Source organism: Cupressus sempervirens, chromosome 11 (assembly GCF_028749045.1).
Source record: "Cupressus sempervirens isolate cs-2001-9-10 chromosome 11, ASM2874904v1, whole genome shotgun sequence".
In the NCBI taxonomy this organism is placed as follows: domain Eukaryota; kingdom Viridiplantae; phylum Streptophyta; class Pinopsida; order Cupressales; family Cupressaceae; genus Cupressus; species Cupressus sempervirens.
Genome location: NC_143128.1, coordinates 87994151 through 88011272, shown reverse-complemented (window position 1 = coordinate 88011272; position 17122 = coordinate 87994151). Strand labels below are relative to the sequence as shown.

Here is a 17122-nt window from a genome sequence, read left to right as displayed (position 1 = left end):
TCCAGCTATTAGATAGAAGTGTAGTTTAGAGATTTAATCTTGAAAGCTAAGAGGAAAGAATATTGCTAACACCCCTTACAAAAAGCTCTCAACTTCTTGCTTACCTTGAGTTAATCCAAGGAACGATAAAAAGGAGCCTTCCCTTTAAGGTAGGAGAGACTTTGTCTCATACACTGTGGCTGGTCTACGTATTTTGTGATGGGATTTGAACAAACAATTCATTGCAAAATATCCACCCAACACTAAGAAAGAACAATAAAGTAAAATTTCTTAAAGAAACATATTTTTTTGTAAAATTCAATAACAAAATGTAGTAAATTAAAAATTGACATCTTGAAAGAGAAAATGCATGGTTTTATAGCAAAAACACTATGTGAAAAACACATTTCGATCATCATTTTACCTGAATCAACATTTCTACCCATGATTATTTGTGTCTATAAAAACGCAAGAGTTAAAGTCGAGAGTACTCACTAAGCAAAAAAATAGAGAGTACTCGGAGTGTTTGCAAACTATGATCCCAACCATAGATGAAATACTTGCCAAGCATTGTTTACCTCATCTACTCGCCACAAAAACATGTCAGTTTTTTGCCGAGTTTTTGGCAAAACTAGTCTAAGTTTTTTTCGATAAACTTGGCATCAAAAGAATATAATGCCTAAGATGCAAAAACAACTCAATCTAATTTCACTTTGACTAATTTCGTTTGCTCCTCCACTAACATAACACCATCTCAACCTTCGACGGTGTCATTTGCAAATGCAATTGGAGCTTGTTTAAAGTCATCCACACAAAGAAGAGGAATGAGTTAGCTCAGAAATGCCTCAATGACCTTGTCTTTGTGCAACATAATTTTTGGTTGCACACAAGGAAGGTAGAGGAAATATCAAGTGGTCCAAATGATCTAGATGATATAGGTCCTTATAGTGATTGGATAGCACAATAGTAGCCTCTATTGTTTGTCAAGGATGGCATCTATGATTTCAAGAGGTAAACCATGAAGGAGGAGAGCGGAAGACATAATACACATTGAGGAGGATGAGGTTGAGAACAATGAAGAGTCATTGCTAGTGCTAGCATCATCTGCAACCAGGATGGATGTCGAGCCACATCCTGTCATGTCGAGCAAGGAGGCACAACCACAACAAACTCCTAGGACGAGACCTTCTAGTTCTACTTCTCCCCTAGTTTTAATTAGAGCTAAGAGGAAGATATAAAATGTTTTGATGTATTTGCTTCTAGTTTTACGAAGAAAAAAAAATTGCTTCACACTATCACATTACTAGCCATCAACATTCCTCATGAGGATGCCATTTTGTACCCAATTTGCATTTAAATTAATTAAATATATCTAGACTCAGCTTGTTTCTTTTATTTACTTATATATTACTCATTGGATGCATCTTACTGAATTTTGTAAAAAAATGCCTTTCTAATTAAATTGTCAAGTTTTTTTTCTGGCCTTGGCAAGTTTTTCTTTTGGCAAGTTTTTCAACTATGATCCTAACATTATGTGCCACATCCAAGTCTAGTACCTAGGCTCATACTGTATATATATATATATAAAGGCAATAAGCCAGTTGCAGTCACTTAAGGTTCCAAGTTCTAAATTTCAACAAAGATGAGAGAAGTCCTAGAGATGTTATTCTTATGGTGGATTAACTTGAATAAAAATAAGACATTTAGAGATCTATAATCCATACCATAAAGCTCAAAATCATAAGACATCCATAAATGATGTTACAAGTGGTTGCACTGGCAAAGTAATGTTTAGACACAGAATTCTTAGAAGGAAAGTTCACCAAGATATATGTGACAACAGTTTAGGCTCATTCTACTTCTTAAAGTTACAAGTAATAATTGAACTATACAAGTTACTAAAACCAACATTCAATTAGCAGAACAAATATGGCATATGAAATTTCCAAGAATGTCCTACAATGAGTGCTTTGTTTTAAAAAACTAACAAAATCATCAGCACAAACTATAGGATATGATGCATTTACATAATTTCTCAATTTACTTCATCTATGTATATGTTTATTCCATATCATAATCACAAGTTCAACAAATAAAGTGGCAAATGAATAACAATACCTCCTTGTCTGTATCAAAATCAAGCTCCAAGACACCATCATCATTAAGCCACAGGTTAAAAATTATAATCTTTGTTCCATGAGGTCCAATGTCCTCAAACTGCAAATACAAGCAGCGAATTAGAACTACAAATTGTTCACACCTCCAATGAAGATCAAGGCCTAGGCAATACTCTCAAAAGTAAATACAACGATATCTAGGTAAGCCAAAGCATCTGGCTTGACCATACAGAGGATTTCAAAATAAATAGGGGTCATCACAAACATTAAGACTACTGAGCTTGTTTAATACCTCATTTGCAGCAGGTACGTACATAAAATGTGAAAAAAGGAAACAAAATCAGTTTCTAAGTGTAATAATCCATTGGGTCAATTGCATATGGTTTTGGTGTACCTGTTCATCCTTTGTTATCATTCAAGTTACTCTAAAGTGTTCAAGAACATGTTAGCAAATAGAATTGTCACCTGGAAAGATCTGAACTTTCACCAGCACATGGGAAAATGCCCATCCTTCACTCGAGGGGAAGGTTGCCTGATTTTAATCAATATTTACAGACGAAACAAAAAGTATGTCCAGTAATATTGAGCGAAAAAAAAGTATGTCCAATATCCATAACCATACACACTGTACTATAGCAGCACTTGTCATGATTACATAGCATTAAAATATTTTATACAAAGAAAGGTTGTGTGTTCATGTAAATAAAGGTGAAGATAAGATTTGCATGCAAAGAAGAAGATTGACTATGATCTTAGATTCAGGGGATTCATCTTTCAATAACTGCATAATACAAGAAATATTATACATTAACAAGGAGAAAATCAAACCTTGACAGAATTTTTTACATTTGACTTCAATTTATTCCTAACACAAATTATTTCTTATACAACTACTAATTAGTCTTAATGATGTAAGGACCCATCAAATTTGCTTCAACAGCTTTTATAATAATTATGATCAGATCTTTTTCATAGATACTAACTACCTCCAAACCTTAACTACTTTTTGAATAAAAAGGAAACAAATATGAAAGTAGTCTACCAGGCCTAACTGGGACCCATTAAAGGCATCACATCCTATAGTGACTTTTAGAACCCTAAAATATGACATTTTATGTTTATTCAATATGCATTTTCCCTCTATCCTCTAACAAGTATGATTTTATAGAGCTTGTCTATAGAGTGGAAATACAATTGAAGTTCACAAAGTTATGCAAATGATATAGAATAATGCAATTGAGATACATATAAAGTAAAACATAGAATGTACCTTTAATACCACAATACCAATAGGCAAGCAAATGGTTTCTTTATTCATACCAAAACATCATCCATACATTGACAATATTCCAAGCACTTCTAGAAGGATCGGTTGGTTGGGAGAACCAACCGATGCATTCCCTCACCTCCTAACTACCCAGCCTGTACTAAGCACAATAGTTACTTCATTCTGACTACATCTATCCCCCAAAAAAAGAATTCATCTTCCAAACAACTATTGAACATGAAAACTATTAATGTAAATAAGTATTTACTATTTACACTTTAATTAAGTTTACTTAGGATAATGTATATTCATATTAATTGTCATGTAGACATCTAGGAGTTTGCATATTCATATGAGTTGTCATATAGGCAACACAGTAGTTTGCACTCCAATTGAGCACATGTTGTCTACTACATCTCTTTACCAGATACACCTTTGCATTCTTATCCTCTCATTGTTGCACATACATTCATGCACAATGGAGCATAATCCACGCTTGGTGGACATGTGCTTAGTTGTTATGCTTATCTCATGTATGACTCCTAGACATATCAGTTGCCTTTATATACAAGGCACTTCTATGATGCATTCATCAATTATCTGATTAATCCATTTTCATTTGATCATATCTTGTCTCTCTTGTGCTATCTCTTGAGCTTCTAGATCTTGGCATTTCATTATTGCCTCAGGCAAATTTTTACATGATATCAAAGCTATACCCAATTCTTACATGGTATCAGAGCCATAGGAGTTTCATTGCATAGCCATTGGAGAGATTTTTTTTGCAAGTCAAAGATTGGAGCTTGTTGGTGCAAATCAGATGTTGGCATCACATTCAAAAGGTCAAGAAAACCCCAAATCAACTTTTGTTTTATCAAAATTGGACATCTGAGGCGAAATCTAGAGTCATTTGATTTTTGGAGGTGCGACGACGACGATTTAGGAAAAATAATTACAGAGGTTGTTTGCAATCCCTATTCTTGAATTTTTCTACAAAGAGAAAATCCCAATTTTTACAACTTTAGAGTCTTCATTCGAGCTCATATGGACACATATTTAGGTGCTATTTTTTTTTTTGAAAGTGCAAAATTTTTGTCTGCTTTCCAGATTTGGTATCAATTTGGAGTAATTTTGAGTGGACATAGTACTTTCAACATTTGGTCATTTTGGCCTATTTGGCACTTGTAATTAATTAGATCCTTGAGAGGTCTTGTGTCTTATCTTGTTGAGTCATATATAGCTTCATATTTGTTGTTATAACCATAAAAAATAGAAGTCCACTTTGGTCTATTTTGACAAGTAGTCAAATGTACATGCACTAATTATAAAGTGCCAAATCATCTTTTTTTGAGGTGGGGGTTATTTGATTGAGTAAAAAGGGGGGGGGGGGGGGGGGGGGGGTGGTGTGTCTTATCTTCTTCAATCTCCTTGATATTGTGCTCTTTCTTTTGCATTATGGGTTTTTTTTTCTAAATTAACACCACATAATTATGCTACTTGGAAAGAAAAGATAAAGGATCCATTAGTTAAAAAAGGTTCACTACGTTATGTAACTGGTGCTGCAAAGAAACCTGATGATGATGTTGATGAGTCCAGTAAAGAAGACTGGAAATCAAAACAAGAGATGGCCTTAGGAACCTTGCTAAAGAATATCTCAGATCTTATCAAATATCACATCAAAAACATTACCAATCCAATAGAAGTTTGGGATAAACTTGAAGCATTGTATGGGATAGTAGATGAAGATATTGCCTACACCATTGAGGACAATCTTTTCAAATTGGATCCTAGGAATTTTGACACCATAAAAGATTATCTTACCCAAGTAGATATGTGTAGGGCATAACTTAAGGATTGTAGTGAACCCATCAAGGATGGAAAGTTAATCAAACATGTAATGACTCATCTTCCTCCCGAATATGCAGCTTTTGTTTCAAGTTATAATACTCACAAGTTAACAATGGGAAGTGCCTTCACTAAGCCTTCATTCGAGTCATTTTCAGGAATGTTGATCTTAGAACACGAAAAGTTAGTGATATGAGGATTCTCTAGTCTTCCAAGTCCAAAGCCTTGGTAGCTAAGAATGGGAATCAAGGGAATCAAGGTGGGTAAAATTCCAACAAGAAGCAAAAGCAATGGAAGGCTAAGCCACAAGATGAAACACAACAATCTTCCTCTACACATCAATCTACCTCCACAGAACAATCTTCCTCGCCACAAGACAACTCCAACAATAAGGGTAAATCATTCAAGAAGGACTTGCTTACTTGTGGATATTGCAAGAAGAATGAACATGAAGAACATTATTGTTACAAGAAGGAAATCGATGCACTCAAGAATCTTCTCAAGAAGAATCAAATTAGTCTACCTTCAAGAATGACTACTTCACCCTCTTCTTCACATTTAGATTTTGATAAAGGAAAGGATCACATGGGCAAAGTTCAAGCCTTAAAAGCTACTTCAAGTCAAGATTCAAGGAGATGGCTTCTAGATCCAAGGGCTTCTTATCATATGACATCTTCACAGTCTATGCTTTCATCATTTGATCCTTGCCATACTCCACCTATTTTGACGGGCAATCATACTTATATGAATGTTATTGGAAAATGCAATATTGATAAAGGGGAGGGATCCTTCAAAGATGTGTTGTGCATACCTTACCTAAGTCATAATCTTCTTTCCATCTATCAGCTCACTCATGGAGATAGAAGGACTGTGGAATTCACACCTAATTCAATTTTTATCAGAGACTTGGAAACTAGAAAAATCATTGCTACAGGGGTGGTTGATCATGCATCTCGGCTATACTACTCAGATTTTGGTCATGATGATGATAGTGATTTTTCAACAGATTTTGATCGCATTTCAAGTGATGATTCAGATTTTGAGGATAACTTTGGCTACTTGAACTTGGGTATTCTCACATGTGATCAAGTTTTTGAGTCATCCATTGCTTCTCCTCCTACTAATATTACATCTACTATTACTCCTGATGATGCTTGTATTCACACAATCGAGGATTCACATGATTCAGTGCAGTAGGATATTTATTGTCTTTCAGACTCAATTCCATAAGACGACTACTTGACAGACATTTCCAGTTTGTTTGTGGAATCCTACATTGTAGATTTGGGAGACACTATTCATGACATTCATCTTCTCTTTGGTGAAAATGATCCTTTTTTAGTTGTTGCGAGGGAGCATGATGACCCTCATCTTTATTCTCTACTTGATCAGTCTTTCAAGGTTGTCATGATGGTAGATCCTTTGATACAATAGTTGGAGGAGGTCACTTTTTCTTTAGAGGAGATACTTGAGTCTTTGATACACGTTCTACATTCATCCTCAGTTGATCCTGATTTGTCTTTTTCAACAGAGTGGCATAGTACAGATGATTTGGAGGAAGCACCTTTCAGTATTGACATGGGGACACTTGAGCAAGTTTCAGAGATTCCATACATTTTGAGGTTTCTTCCTATAGGTGGGAGAGGCTTCATTAATACACATTTCGTTTTGTTTCTTCCTAAGGAGGGAATGTCGTTCTACACTCATGGCATGGTTTCTACATCTAGCTTGGAGCATCTTCCATTGGTGTACATTCTACATTGAAGGGGGTTACTTGGTCTATCTTCCTATTCTTCTCTCTTATAGGGGGGATCTTTTCCTCACATGAGGTCTTCTTCTCTCTCATTTTCTTTTATTATACTTATCTCTTTTTTTGGAGCGGGCTTTTTCCCATGTGGTTTTCCCTCTTTCTCCGCTTTATGAGAGATTGCATTGCATCCTTTTTTGCAATTGCATCTTGTACATGGGTACCTAACATGGCCTACTAGCCGGGACCCATCTTACATTATTATCTAGCTTTTGTGAGCTTAAGTACATTTCCCCAAGTTGCACTTAAGGGGGGGTGTTGGTGTAAATAAGTATTTACTATTTACACTTTAATTAAGTTTACTTAGGATAATGTACATTCATATTAATTGTCATATCGACATCTAGGAGTTTGCAATTTCATGAGTTGTCATGTAGACAACACAGTAGTTTGCACTCCAATTGAGCACATGTTGTCTACTACATCTCTTTAGCAAAAACACCTTTGCATTCTTATCCTCTCATTGTTGCACGTACATTCATGCACAATGGAGCATAATCCACTCTTGGTGGACATGTGCTTAGTTGTTATGCTTATCTCATGTATGACTCCTCGACATATCAGTTGCCTTTATATACAAGGCACTTTCATGATGTATTCATACAATTATCTAATTAATCCATTTTCATTTGATCATATCTTGTCTCTCTTGTGCTATCTCTTAAGCTTCTAGATCTTGGCATTTCAATCTTGCCTCAGGCAAATTCTTACATGGTATCCAAGCTATACCAAATTCTTACAAAAACAACAAAAAGAACTTTGATTTTAAGAAGAGGGATTGGAGGACATCCCTGTACTCGGAGCTCCCCGTAGTCGTTGCAGGTCACGTTCAGTTGTCTTTTGTTTTGTCCGAACACCTTATAGTACCCTTAAGGCGTCCATCTTCTTTGCTTCCGTTGTGGCGATCTTGCCTTCTAATTCAGCTTTCCATATCTTCCAAGCCTTGTCCATGGCAACTTTTTCTGCTTTCCACTGATCTTGAAGAGTTTGCCTTTCTGGCCCCCACAACTTAGCCAAGCTTTTTTTCCTATTGAAGTTTTGAGTAGGTCCCCCAAAAGGAAACTTTCATAGCTGCAAGGACCTCCATGAGAGGCGGTGACTGTTCTTGTCCACCAAAAAGCATAGAACTACTTGTCCATGATACAACGACACCAAAAATGTAGAGTGGAAATACAACTGAAATTCACAAAGATATGCAAATGATATAGAATAATGCAAATGAGATACACAAAGTAAAACATAGAATGTACCTTTAATACCACAATACCAATAGGCAAGGAAATAGTTTCTTTATTCATACCAAAACGTCATTTGTACATTGACAATATTCCAAGTACTTATAGAAGGGTCGGTTGGTTGGGAGAACCAATCGACACATTCCCTCACCTCCTAACAACCCAGCCCGTACTAAGCACAATAGTTACTTTATTCCGACTACATTGTCCTTTTCAAGGTTGTCCTTGTTGCGTGTTACATTACGTCAATCAAAATCAAATCACCAGTACGTACCTAAAACATAATTATTGGGATGACCATAAATGTTAATTTCGGCATAGGCAATATCATTTTGCCCTAGATACTCCCCCCATGTACAGATTAATAACTTATGTGCTGTAAAAAAATTGAACTCTAGGTCTCCATAGCAATTAGCCTTATGACATTCCTAATTAACTCATCCTCCAAGCCTCCTCTCTTTTTTGTCACTTATTTCCTCTAATAGATATTATAAGAACCATCTAGAATATGTACACTAGGAAAGAAACAAATTGTAAATATATCCACAATGACTTTCCCCAGTACCCTGTAGAATTATTTTCTTTCTGTGTTCTCTATTGCAAATATATTTAATGATTTTGTTTTGGCATACTTTCACCTAAACGTCACAACACATAATTCACCTAGTTCATAAGTGAAGAGCAAGTTCATAACCATGCCATCCCCACTATTTGCATGCACTCTTAAACATAACACAAAACTAACACAAACCCCTAAATTACATTTATTTGAAGAAACTCAAACACAAACAGCATAATAACTCAATCAATAACAAATTATCAATTTCATCCCATAGTGTTTTCACACCTAGTGGCACTAGTTATGTATCACCAATAGCATGTTGTCCAGAAGGCAGGGAGGAAGGGGTTCTTGAATGGAGCAAGGATAAGATTGTCGACCTTACACCCTAGTGATGGTAGGCACATTTAAAGGGACAAGTAACAATAAGTCTCCATTCCACCAAGGACCGCTATATGAAACAAGTTGGTCTCAACAACAAGATCAAAAATAAAATTAAATAATGCACCCTAATTAATAATAATTATTATATAATTTTAGTTTCCTTTAACATAATTAAGATTAAATTAAATTAAAAACTAGCGAATAAGGAATGGCGAACAACTCTTCCTGTGATGCGAATATCACTACCCCAATTTCGATAAACAAAGGCTCAGAAATTTTGAATCAAATAAAGAACCAATCCCAAACAAAGCATACTCCAAACACTTAAGATATCAAACACCTCTTGAATGCTCAAACAAATTTGATGCTATAACAAACCTTGTAGAAGGTGGAAAGAGTAAGAAATTACAACATGCGAACAAGAAAGATCCTCCTAAGGATCTCACTCTCCTTTCGGAAAGGCAAAGCAGGATAGATTATCCCATTAAAATAGAAATCCAAGCCAGATGGGGAACAATGCGGTAAGCAAATGATAACACTCAGTCAAAACTCAAAGAAGATACAAATAAAAACAACTATGCATGGAAATCTCTAGACAACAAAGCTATAAGGAGAAAAAGAAATCCAATTTATACACAGACAGAAGTAGTAACAAAAGCATGGGAAAAACAACTCTCTTTGTTTTCAAAAACCAGATATTCCAAGGAAAAGCAAGAGAAATCCAACAACTTTCCATTTATTTGAAAAAGAAATTCACCAGAACATGAAAGATTTCTAAACAGGTATGCTAGGGCTAAGGTAAGTCCTCAAACCCTTAATCAACGTTTAGGGTAGAACAGTATTCTTTCAGATAATGTAGCATCTAAATCATTTATTTATCCTAAGAGTACAGGTAGGGTTAGCGATTTATTTTTAGATAATAAAAACACTACTTTAACCTAGCTAACGCTCATACAGGCAATATTGTTTTTAATTTGATTGATAATTTTGCCACAAAAGTAGAGAGGGATTGTGATTCAGGCATAAAACTACCTAAATCAAGCTTTTTAAGATCACCTAAACCTTTAAATGTGGTTATCACAGAAAGGATTAATAATAATTGATTAATTTTGAATCCTAGTAAATTGTCTAAATTTTAGGCTCGGCACACCCAACCCAGGAACACTAATATATCCTTAGAGGATGCACCTCCAATAGAAAATTTATTTAGGAATGAACCGACTATAAACCCTCACATGCCTGGTATTAAATCAAATGAATTAGACAACCAATTCCTCATTATCAACAATAAATTTAGTGAACAAAATTGGAAAGAGTGTGAGGATTATGGAGTCTTCGCTTTTTGGAACAACCTTGCTTCTTTCAATCCAAATCTGGTCAACTGGATTAAAGAATTTAATCTTGATCAGGTTAGAATAACTGCTCTACCTAAGAATTTGGTTTATCTCAATTGAACGAGCAATGAAATTAAAACATATCTTATTTCAAATTAGCTCTATTTCTATAGAGGTTATAGTATAAAATTTATCAAATAGAAACCTAACATAACTAAGACAAGTATGGATGATATTTCTATGCCTACATGGATCTCCTTAAAAGGGTAGCAATTAAACTACTTAATCTCCACATTATAGAATGAATAGGATGTTATATTGGAGAATTTATAGGTTTAAAAGACAATTATAGGAAAGCTAATAACATCAAAATCTTAGTAAATCTTAAACAGAAAACATTAAAAAGTAAAACTATCAAACTCATAACCAATAGATCTATATATAATATTTGCTATAGTAAATATGAGGATAACATTCATAATATTTCCATCCACGAATTAGATAAAGTTTCCAGTAACTCTGAAGCTATATACAAAAGAATAGTAGAAACACGAATCTTAATTAAAAGACTAATGAGAACAAGTTCATCGGCTTGTGAGAGAAATTGGAGTTGTTTTGACCACATCCATTCCAAAAAGAGGAACAAGTTGTATGGAAAGTTGGGAGATCTTGTCTATGTTCAAAGCAATTTAAAATTGCTCATGAACAAATCAGCAAATGAGTCATCTTCACAACAACGAACTTTAGAAGACATAGCAGTACCAGATGCAAATGAGCCCATTCTTTTTTATAAAGAATTAGATAGTGATATCAATGATGATGCTACACCATCTAAGTCAAGTGCTCTAGATGACTTAGAGCTTTTTTGAAGTTATGAAGTTTTGACACTTGATTGTACCTTTGGAATGAAAACACATCTTTGCAATTCTGATTTCACATGTTTCTTATGTTTTATACTTTATAAATGTGTCATCATGCTTATAAAGTTTTCAGATCTATTTAGCTATTTTAAATATTTTGATAGTTTATGGGTATTACATATATTTAAAAAATAATTAAAATTATATAAGACGAGTTTAATTTGCATTTTTTTCTGAATTTTTACTCTTCCCGAATTTCATTCGAATTTTATAGTTTTCCAAAATCAAATTCAAATCCAAACCATGTTACTTAGGACTAAAATCTTTTCGTTTGGCGTATCATTAGATACCACCAATCCATCCCGCATAGTATTGTTCTTGCTGAGTTTGGAGCCCATCCTTTCAAGCTTGGTGCTATCCTTGATCTGGTCTAGTTTCTTCACCGTCTTTGTGGCTTCGAGGACTCTGCAAGGGATCATCACAAAAACTTCTATCTAACTTATTATTCCTTAGTTGTTGTCACCACTTTTGATCCCATTAGTAGAACCCGGTGTCAATACGCTTAGGCCACTACTCTTCAAAGTTCGATTAGGATCGAAATTGACCACTTCCCTCTCTTCCAGCTTTCGCTTAATGCTTCTACTCGCCTCCTTCCCTCACTGCAAGAGTTGAACAGGCATGTTCGAATTGATATTTATAGACAGTAGATTATCACAACCTAGAGTAATCCCTACGAGGAGTTATGTCCGCAGATGGCCTTTATGCTGAGCACTTCTTGGATATACAACAAGGTTTTATTACATGCCCTGGCTACTCATCTCATCGTTGGAGCCATGCCCTATGTATCTCTCTGGGTTCATTTAGATTTGGTTCCCATCGGCTTCAGATTCAGATTGATCACCATTTGGATAGAGAGGACCGAATTTGTCGTCTTTGTGACCTAGCTGAGGTAGAGACCAAGACCCACTTCATCTTTCAATGCCCCATCTACTATGAGATTTGAGGAAGATTTTATTGTTTGTTTAAAGGGTGCAAGTCCCTCTCAGATTTTTTAAGATACATAGATCAGCAGGACCTTGCATTTTACCTTAGGGAGGCCACTCAACTACATGGCCACACTTTGCAGCTCCTATTCCCCTAGAGCCAAGTCTCGGACAAGCTTATCACCGCCTTTTTCTCAACCGCATTTCATGCTCGAAGCGTAAATGGCCATCTAATATTCCTATATCCTGCCATTCCAGATCCGTCAGGTCTCGCAACAAGTTAACTCAGTAGCGCCTCTCCTCAAGCAGTACTCAACAATGTCCCAAGGTTCTTGTTCGCCTTGGACCTTATCCTTTTGTGTTGGACTTCTTCCTACCAAGGAAGGACCCTAGTCCTTGCCTTGGCAGTGATTCTTTGTTTTCTTTCTTTGCTCCTTCCCAAACATCGTTTGGTGCTCCTGTTGTTGGTTTTTGCCTTGTCTCTATGCTTTCAATCCCTTAGACCCTTTTGGTGGTCTCTTGTTGGACATTAATAAATTTATATTATCTTATCTTATCTTCTAGGAATTCCTGATCTATTTCTTGTTGTAATTTCGGGATTACTTCTTCTAATGCAACATTCTTGTCCACAATTTCTTTATTAGCTCCTATTACCTCATTAATTCTTTCTTCCTGCACAAGAACTAGAATTTCTCTTTCATTGGTCTTGACTAGGGAGGATTCTTTTGGTGATTTGTTACTCTTGTGAACATCTTTTATATCTCTTGATGTTAAAATCCTAGTTTGTTCTTCCTCCCCCATCTCGTTACTCTACACCTGAAGATTTTTTCAATTTTCCGTATTTTGATTTCCTACCTTTTGTTGTTGAGATCATACCACAATTGAAGTTCCTCCCTTACTTTGTCATGTGTCTCTATGATGACTTGAACTAAATCTGCTAGATAAGATAGATTTGTTTCAATTTTCTTTACAACCTCTTCCCGGTTTAGATCTGATTTCAAATTCTCAGATACTTTAATGGGTCTTTTGATACCTTCCTCAATATTTACCATATAATTTCCTAAGTTTTCTAATTCTAGGATTGAATGCACTTCGAAGACTCCCCCAAATTCTTTAAGAGTTATATTGAGTTGAGGATTTAAAAGGTTGCTTGGCTTATCTAGTAATCAGCCTGTTGTTCTCAAGACATCTTCAAGTATTTTATTTGAGTATATTTAACATTTAAATATTACTTATTTAATTGAAATTATATTAATGTGATTAAAAAGCATTATACACAACTTATCTACTGTGTTCAATTTAATCAAGGTGAAGCAAATAAGTTCAACTAAAAGTATCTATTAGAGTTAAGTCTCTCTTTTTTTGTTTCTCTTCCATAGATTTACTTCTATTTCTTATAGTCACTCCTCTTCTATCTATGTTTCCATTTTCTCTCTCTGTTCAATATGGAAACTTTCTCTTTCTCTCTTCAGAATGTTTCTATTTCTCTCTCTTTGTTCGTTATAGAAACGTTCTTGTGTATACTTGTATATATAAATCATTTATGATCTCTATTTAATAATAAATACATTATTTTGTCATAATATGGTATTTTTTTCAAATAAGTTCTGAAAATCTTTAATTTCTTCATGAAATTTTAGACTCAAGATTTTCAACATCCTTTGCCTGCGCATGTTCAAAAAATTGTTTGCAGGGATTTTTTTCTAAAATCCATCTAGGGTTTTTGTATACTTTTTTGTCTATGCAGCTGTTATCCTGCAACTTATGCTTCATCTGCCTTTCCCTTGCCTGCACGACCAACTTCCTCTGGAAAAAAAGACTGGCTTTTTGGTGTTCTTAGGCCTACATTTGACATTCTTTTTTGAAAGTCTATTTTTCTGCAAATTCGTGGCATATTATAGCATTTTCAACGTATCTTTTTCAGCACATCTTCTACAAAGGGCGGCGTCTAGGTATTTTAGAACTAGTCTCTTATTGTCGTCCAACAATTTCGCTTCCACCATTTTTTACAGTCAAATCTGCCAAGTTTTCAGTTTTCTGAAAAATGGCTGGGGTTTCTTTTAAAACACTCTTGCAGAACTTGTACTCTTGAAAGAGAGGTAACAAGTTCAAATCCCACTGGGGGGTAGGGTATGTATGCCTCGTTTGTAGTGTCAAGCGCCTCTTGAAAAAGAGTACGAGGTAGTCCCATATCACTATCACCATAAGTAAACCCAAAAACTATGGCATAGTGTCGTGGACTATAAAACCACCTTTCCTTTCCTTTCCTTTCTTTTCTTATGCCAGTTTTTTTTAAAAATGGAGATTCTTGGTAGATTTTTACAGATCTCAACTAGGTAGGTCCCAGTTTTTTCTGAGTATATTATTTTCTGTGACTCGATTTTTGAGCAAATGGATTTTAAATCTAATTTAATATTCTTTTTAGGTGTTTCAAGATCTCTTCTAGGTGTCCTTTGATTTTTTTGGGATCTTCAGTCAATCTGCCTCGAAGTTCATGCCTTTTCAGATATTCATGTGTTTTTGCATCAAAATTGAGTCATGGCATCTCTCACCAATCTTCTCGTGGAAGGCAGTCAGCAATTCAACGGAAAGAACTACTATACTTGGAACCAGAGAATGATGACGAACTTCGAGCACCGTCGCCTTGAAGCACTTGTTCTAAGTACTGATACTCATCCTACCACAATCAGCGCTATTGTTATCACCTAAAACTGCACCCTTGTTGAGTTTGGCAAAACTCAACGTTTCAAGAAAACATTGAAACACTCCTAAGATGTGGTTCACTTGAAAATTGAGTGAATCTCCGGCTAAAGCCGACTCCTAGCTTCTAAACTACTGAAATTATCTGGAAATGGGATAGAGAAAGTTGAAATTAAATGATTGAAAACTCAAAGAACATAAATCTTAAAACTGCTTTCACTACAGCAGATGCTAACTTTCATGAAAATGAAAACCTGACAATAGCACTAAGAATTATGCAGAAACAATCCCAGAATCACAACTTGTTATGAACCACTTACACATAAATATTTCATTAACTGGTTGTAAATGATAGAAAACTGAAAAGGAAAAGACTTTCACAAGACAGTTTTTTGAACATTCAAACAAATAACACAGCTAACAACCTGTGCAATAATCACCTACAGAAAAGAAACACTAAATGAGACAAAGGTCTAAACAAGAAGCTCTAACAACACTTCGAAATTCCACCCTATCAATCACTTGATGTAACTAACTGTAATAACAAGTAGAACAGGACTTGATAATCTGCAAAGAATAGGCCTTCAAATATATTCACTTCAAAAACTGAGTTATAGAAAATGATGTCAAAAAAGACAAAGGATCAGAAAAATCTCAAAGTCCCCTTCTCTCAATAATCAGAATTGAATACAATAATGAGTGCAAAAACACTAAGTACACACACCAAACAACCTTGGGTCAGATTCATGAAAATTGTCAGCATAATAGGGACTAGAACCTTCCAAAATTAAGTCAAAACACTCACTGAAATCTACTAAGTCATAAAGATACTGATGACTCATCAGAAACTGCCCCAAAAAAGCTCCAACTGGACATTAAGACTTCTCAACCATCAAGACCAGCTCAAAATCAACATGCAGAATCCTATATTCCCTCCACATGTTTCCAAACTGATTCAAGTGCTAAGTCTTCGTAATCATAAGTTAACTCTAAAAATTAAACATATAGCAAATTTTTACTTCGCAATCAAAATATCACACTCTCAAAGAAAATCAATTATGAAGACAAACTCTACTTTAAACATTTATACTATTCAATAATATTAACATAAAATGGCTTCTAAAAATATCATTTTAGCAAATATTATTTACAATAATAAAGTACAAATGAAAAGACTTAAAAGGAAATACCTAAGTGGTAAGAAGACACATTTCCGAAATATTTAATCACCTCCCACGACATACATTACACTTCATCTCACCTAGGAAAAATGTGAAAAAAACGATCCTGTAAAAAGCATCGGACTCCACACATCATGCAAAAGGATTGATGGCACATATACATTGGCATTTTACCTAATTTCACTTCATTTCACTGTGAATGATTTGGAGAGTTCGAGAGAAAGAAAGTTGTTGCTGCTAGGGTTTGAGCACATTTTGTAATCTGCTCAGAAATTTTGGGCATCTCTTTTGTGTTTTGACTGCTATTCACAAGCATTCTTGCCATTTTTGCATATTTTCCTCTTGCCCCCATGACTCAAACCTGGCAATTTTTTTTCGATTGGGTATAAGCTCAAACTTGGAGCTTTATGTTTGCTTGCCATTGAGGGATCTTTTTAAACATCTCCTCAAGGTATTTTCACAGGCCATTGGTGATTTTTTGAGAAGTTTTTCAAGCATTAGTGTCCCACATGTTGTCATCTACCATTTCCATGACATTCGTCAGCTGGAGCTTCGATTTATTGGAAAAATTGAAAGCCAACATTTGTAGGATCATTATGTTGCACGTTGCCATTGTGAAATTACAAGGTAATACTCCTTTGATCTGCTTCTTTAAAAACATTTTTATGAGATTTTATAGGCTCCTTCTGATATTTCCGTCGCCATTTAGGATTCTTAATGTTGCTGGAAATGTTTATTCATATGGATATTGAAATTACTTGTTGTAGAACCCTTTTGTAGTGATGGCCACTTCTAAAATAATAAATCGATATGCACTGTCAGATCCGGGGTTTGATGCTACAGCTATAAGCTAGCATTTCTTTTGCTATTG

At 35.1% G+C, this 17122-nt stretch overlaps 1 protein-coding gene across 1 annotated transcript in view; it reads right to left on the bottom strand.

The window, feature by feature from the left end:
* The window catches only part of LOC149528355 (protein MICRORCHIDIA 2-like), a 313301-nt gene that overhangs the window by 195476 nt on the left and 100703 nt on the right, over nucleotides 1–17122 (bottom strand). Inside the window, exon 10 of the mRNA XM_089811551.1 lies at nucleotides 2098–2196. Within this exon, the coding sequence (XP_089667677.1) occupies nucleotides 2098–2196 (99 nt within the window). The remainder of the gene's footprint in view (nucleotides 1–2097; nucleotides 2197–17122) is intronic.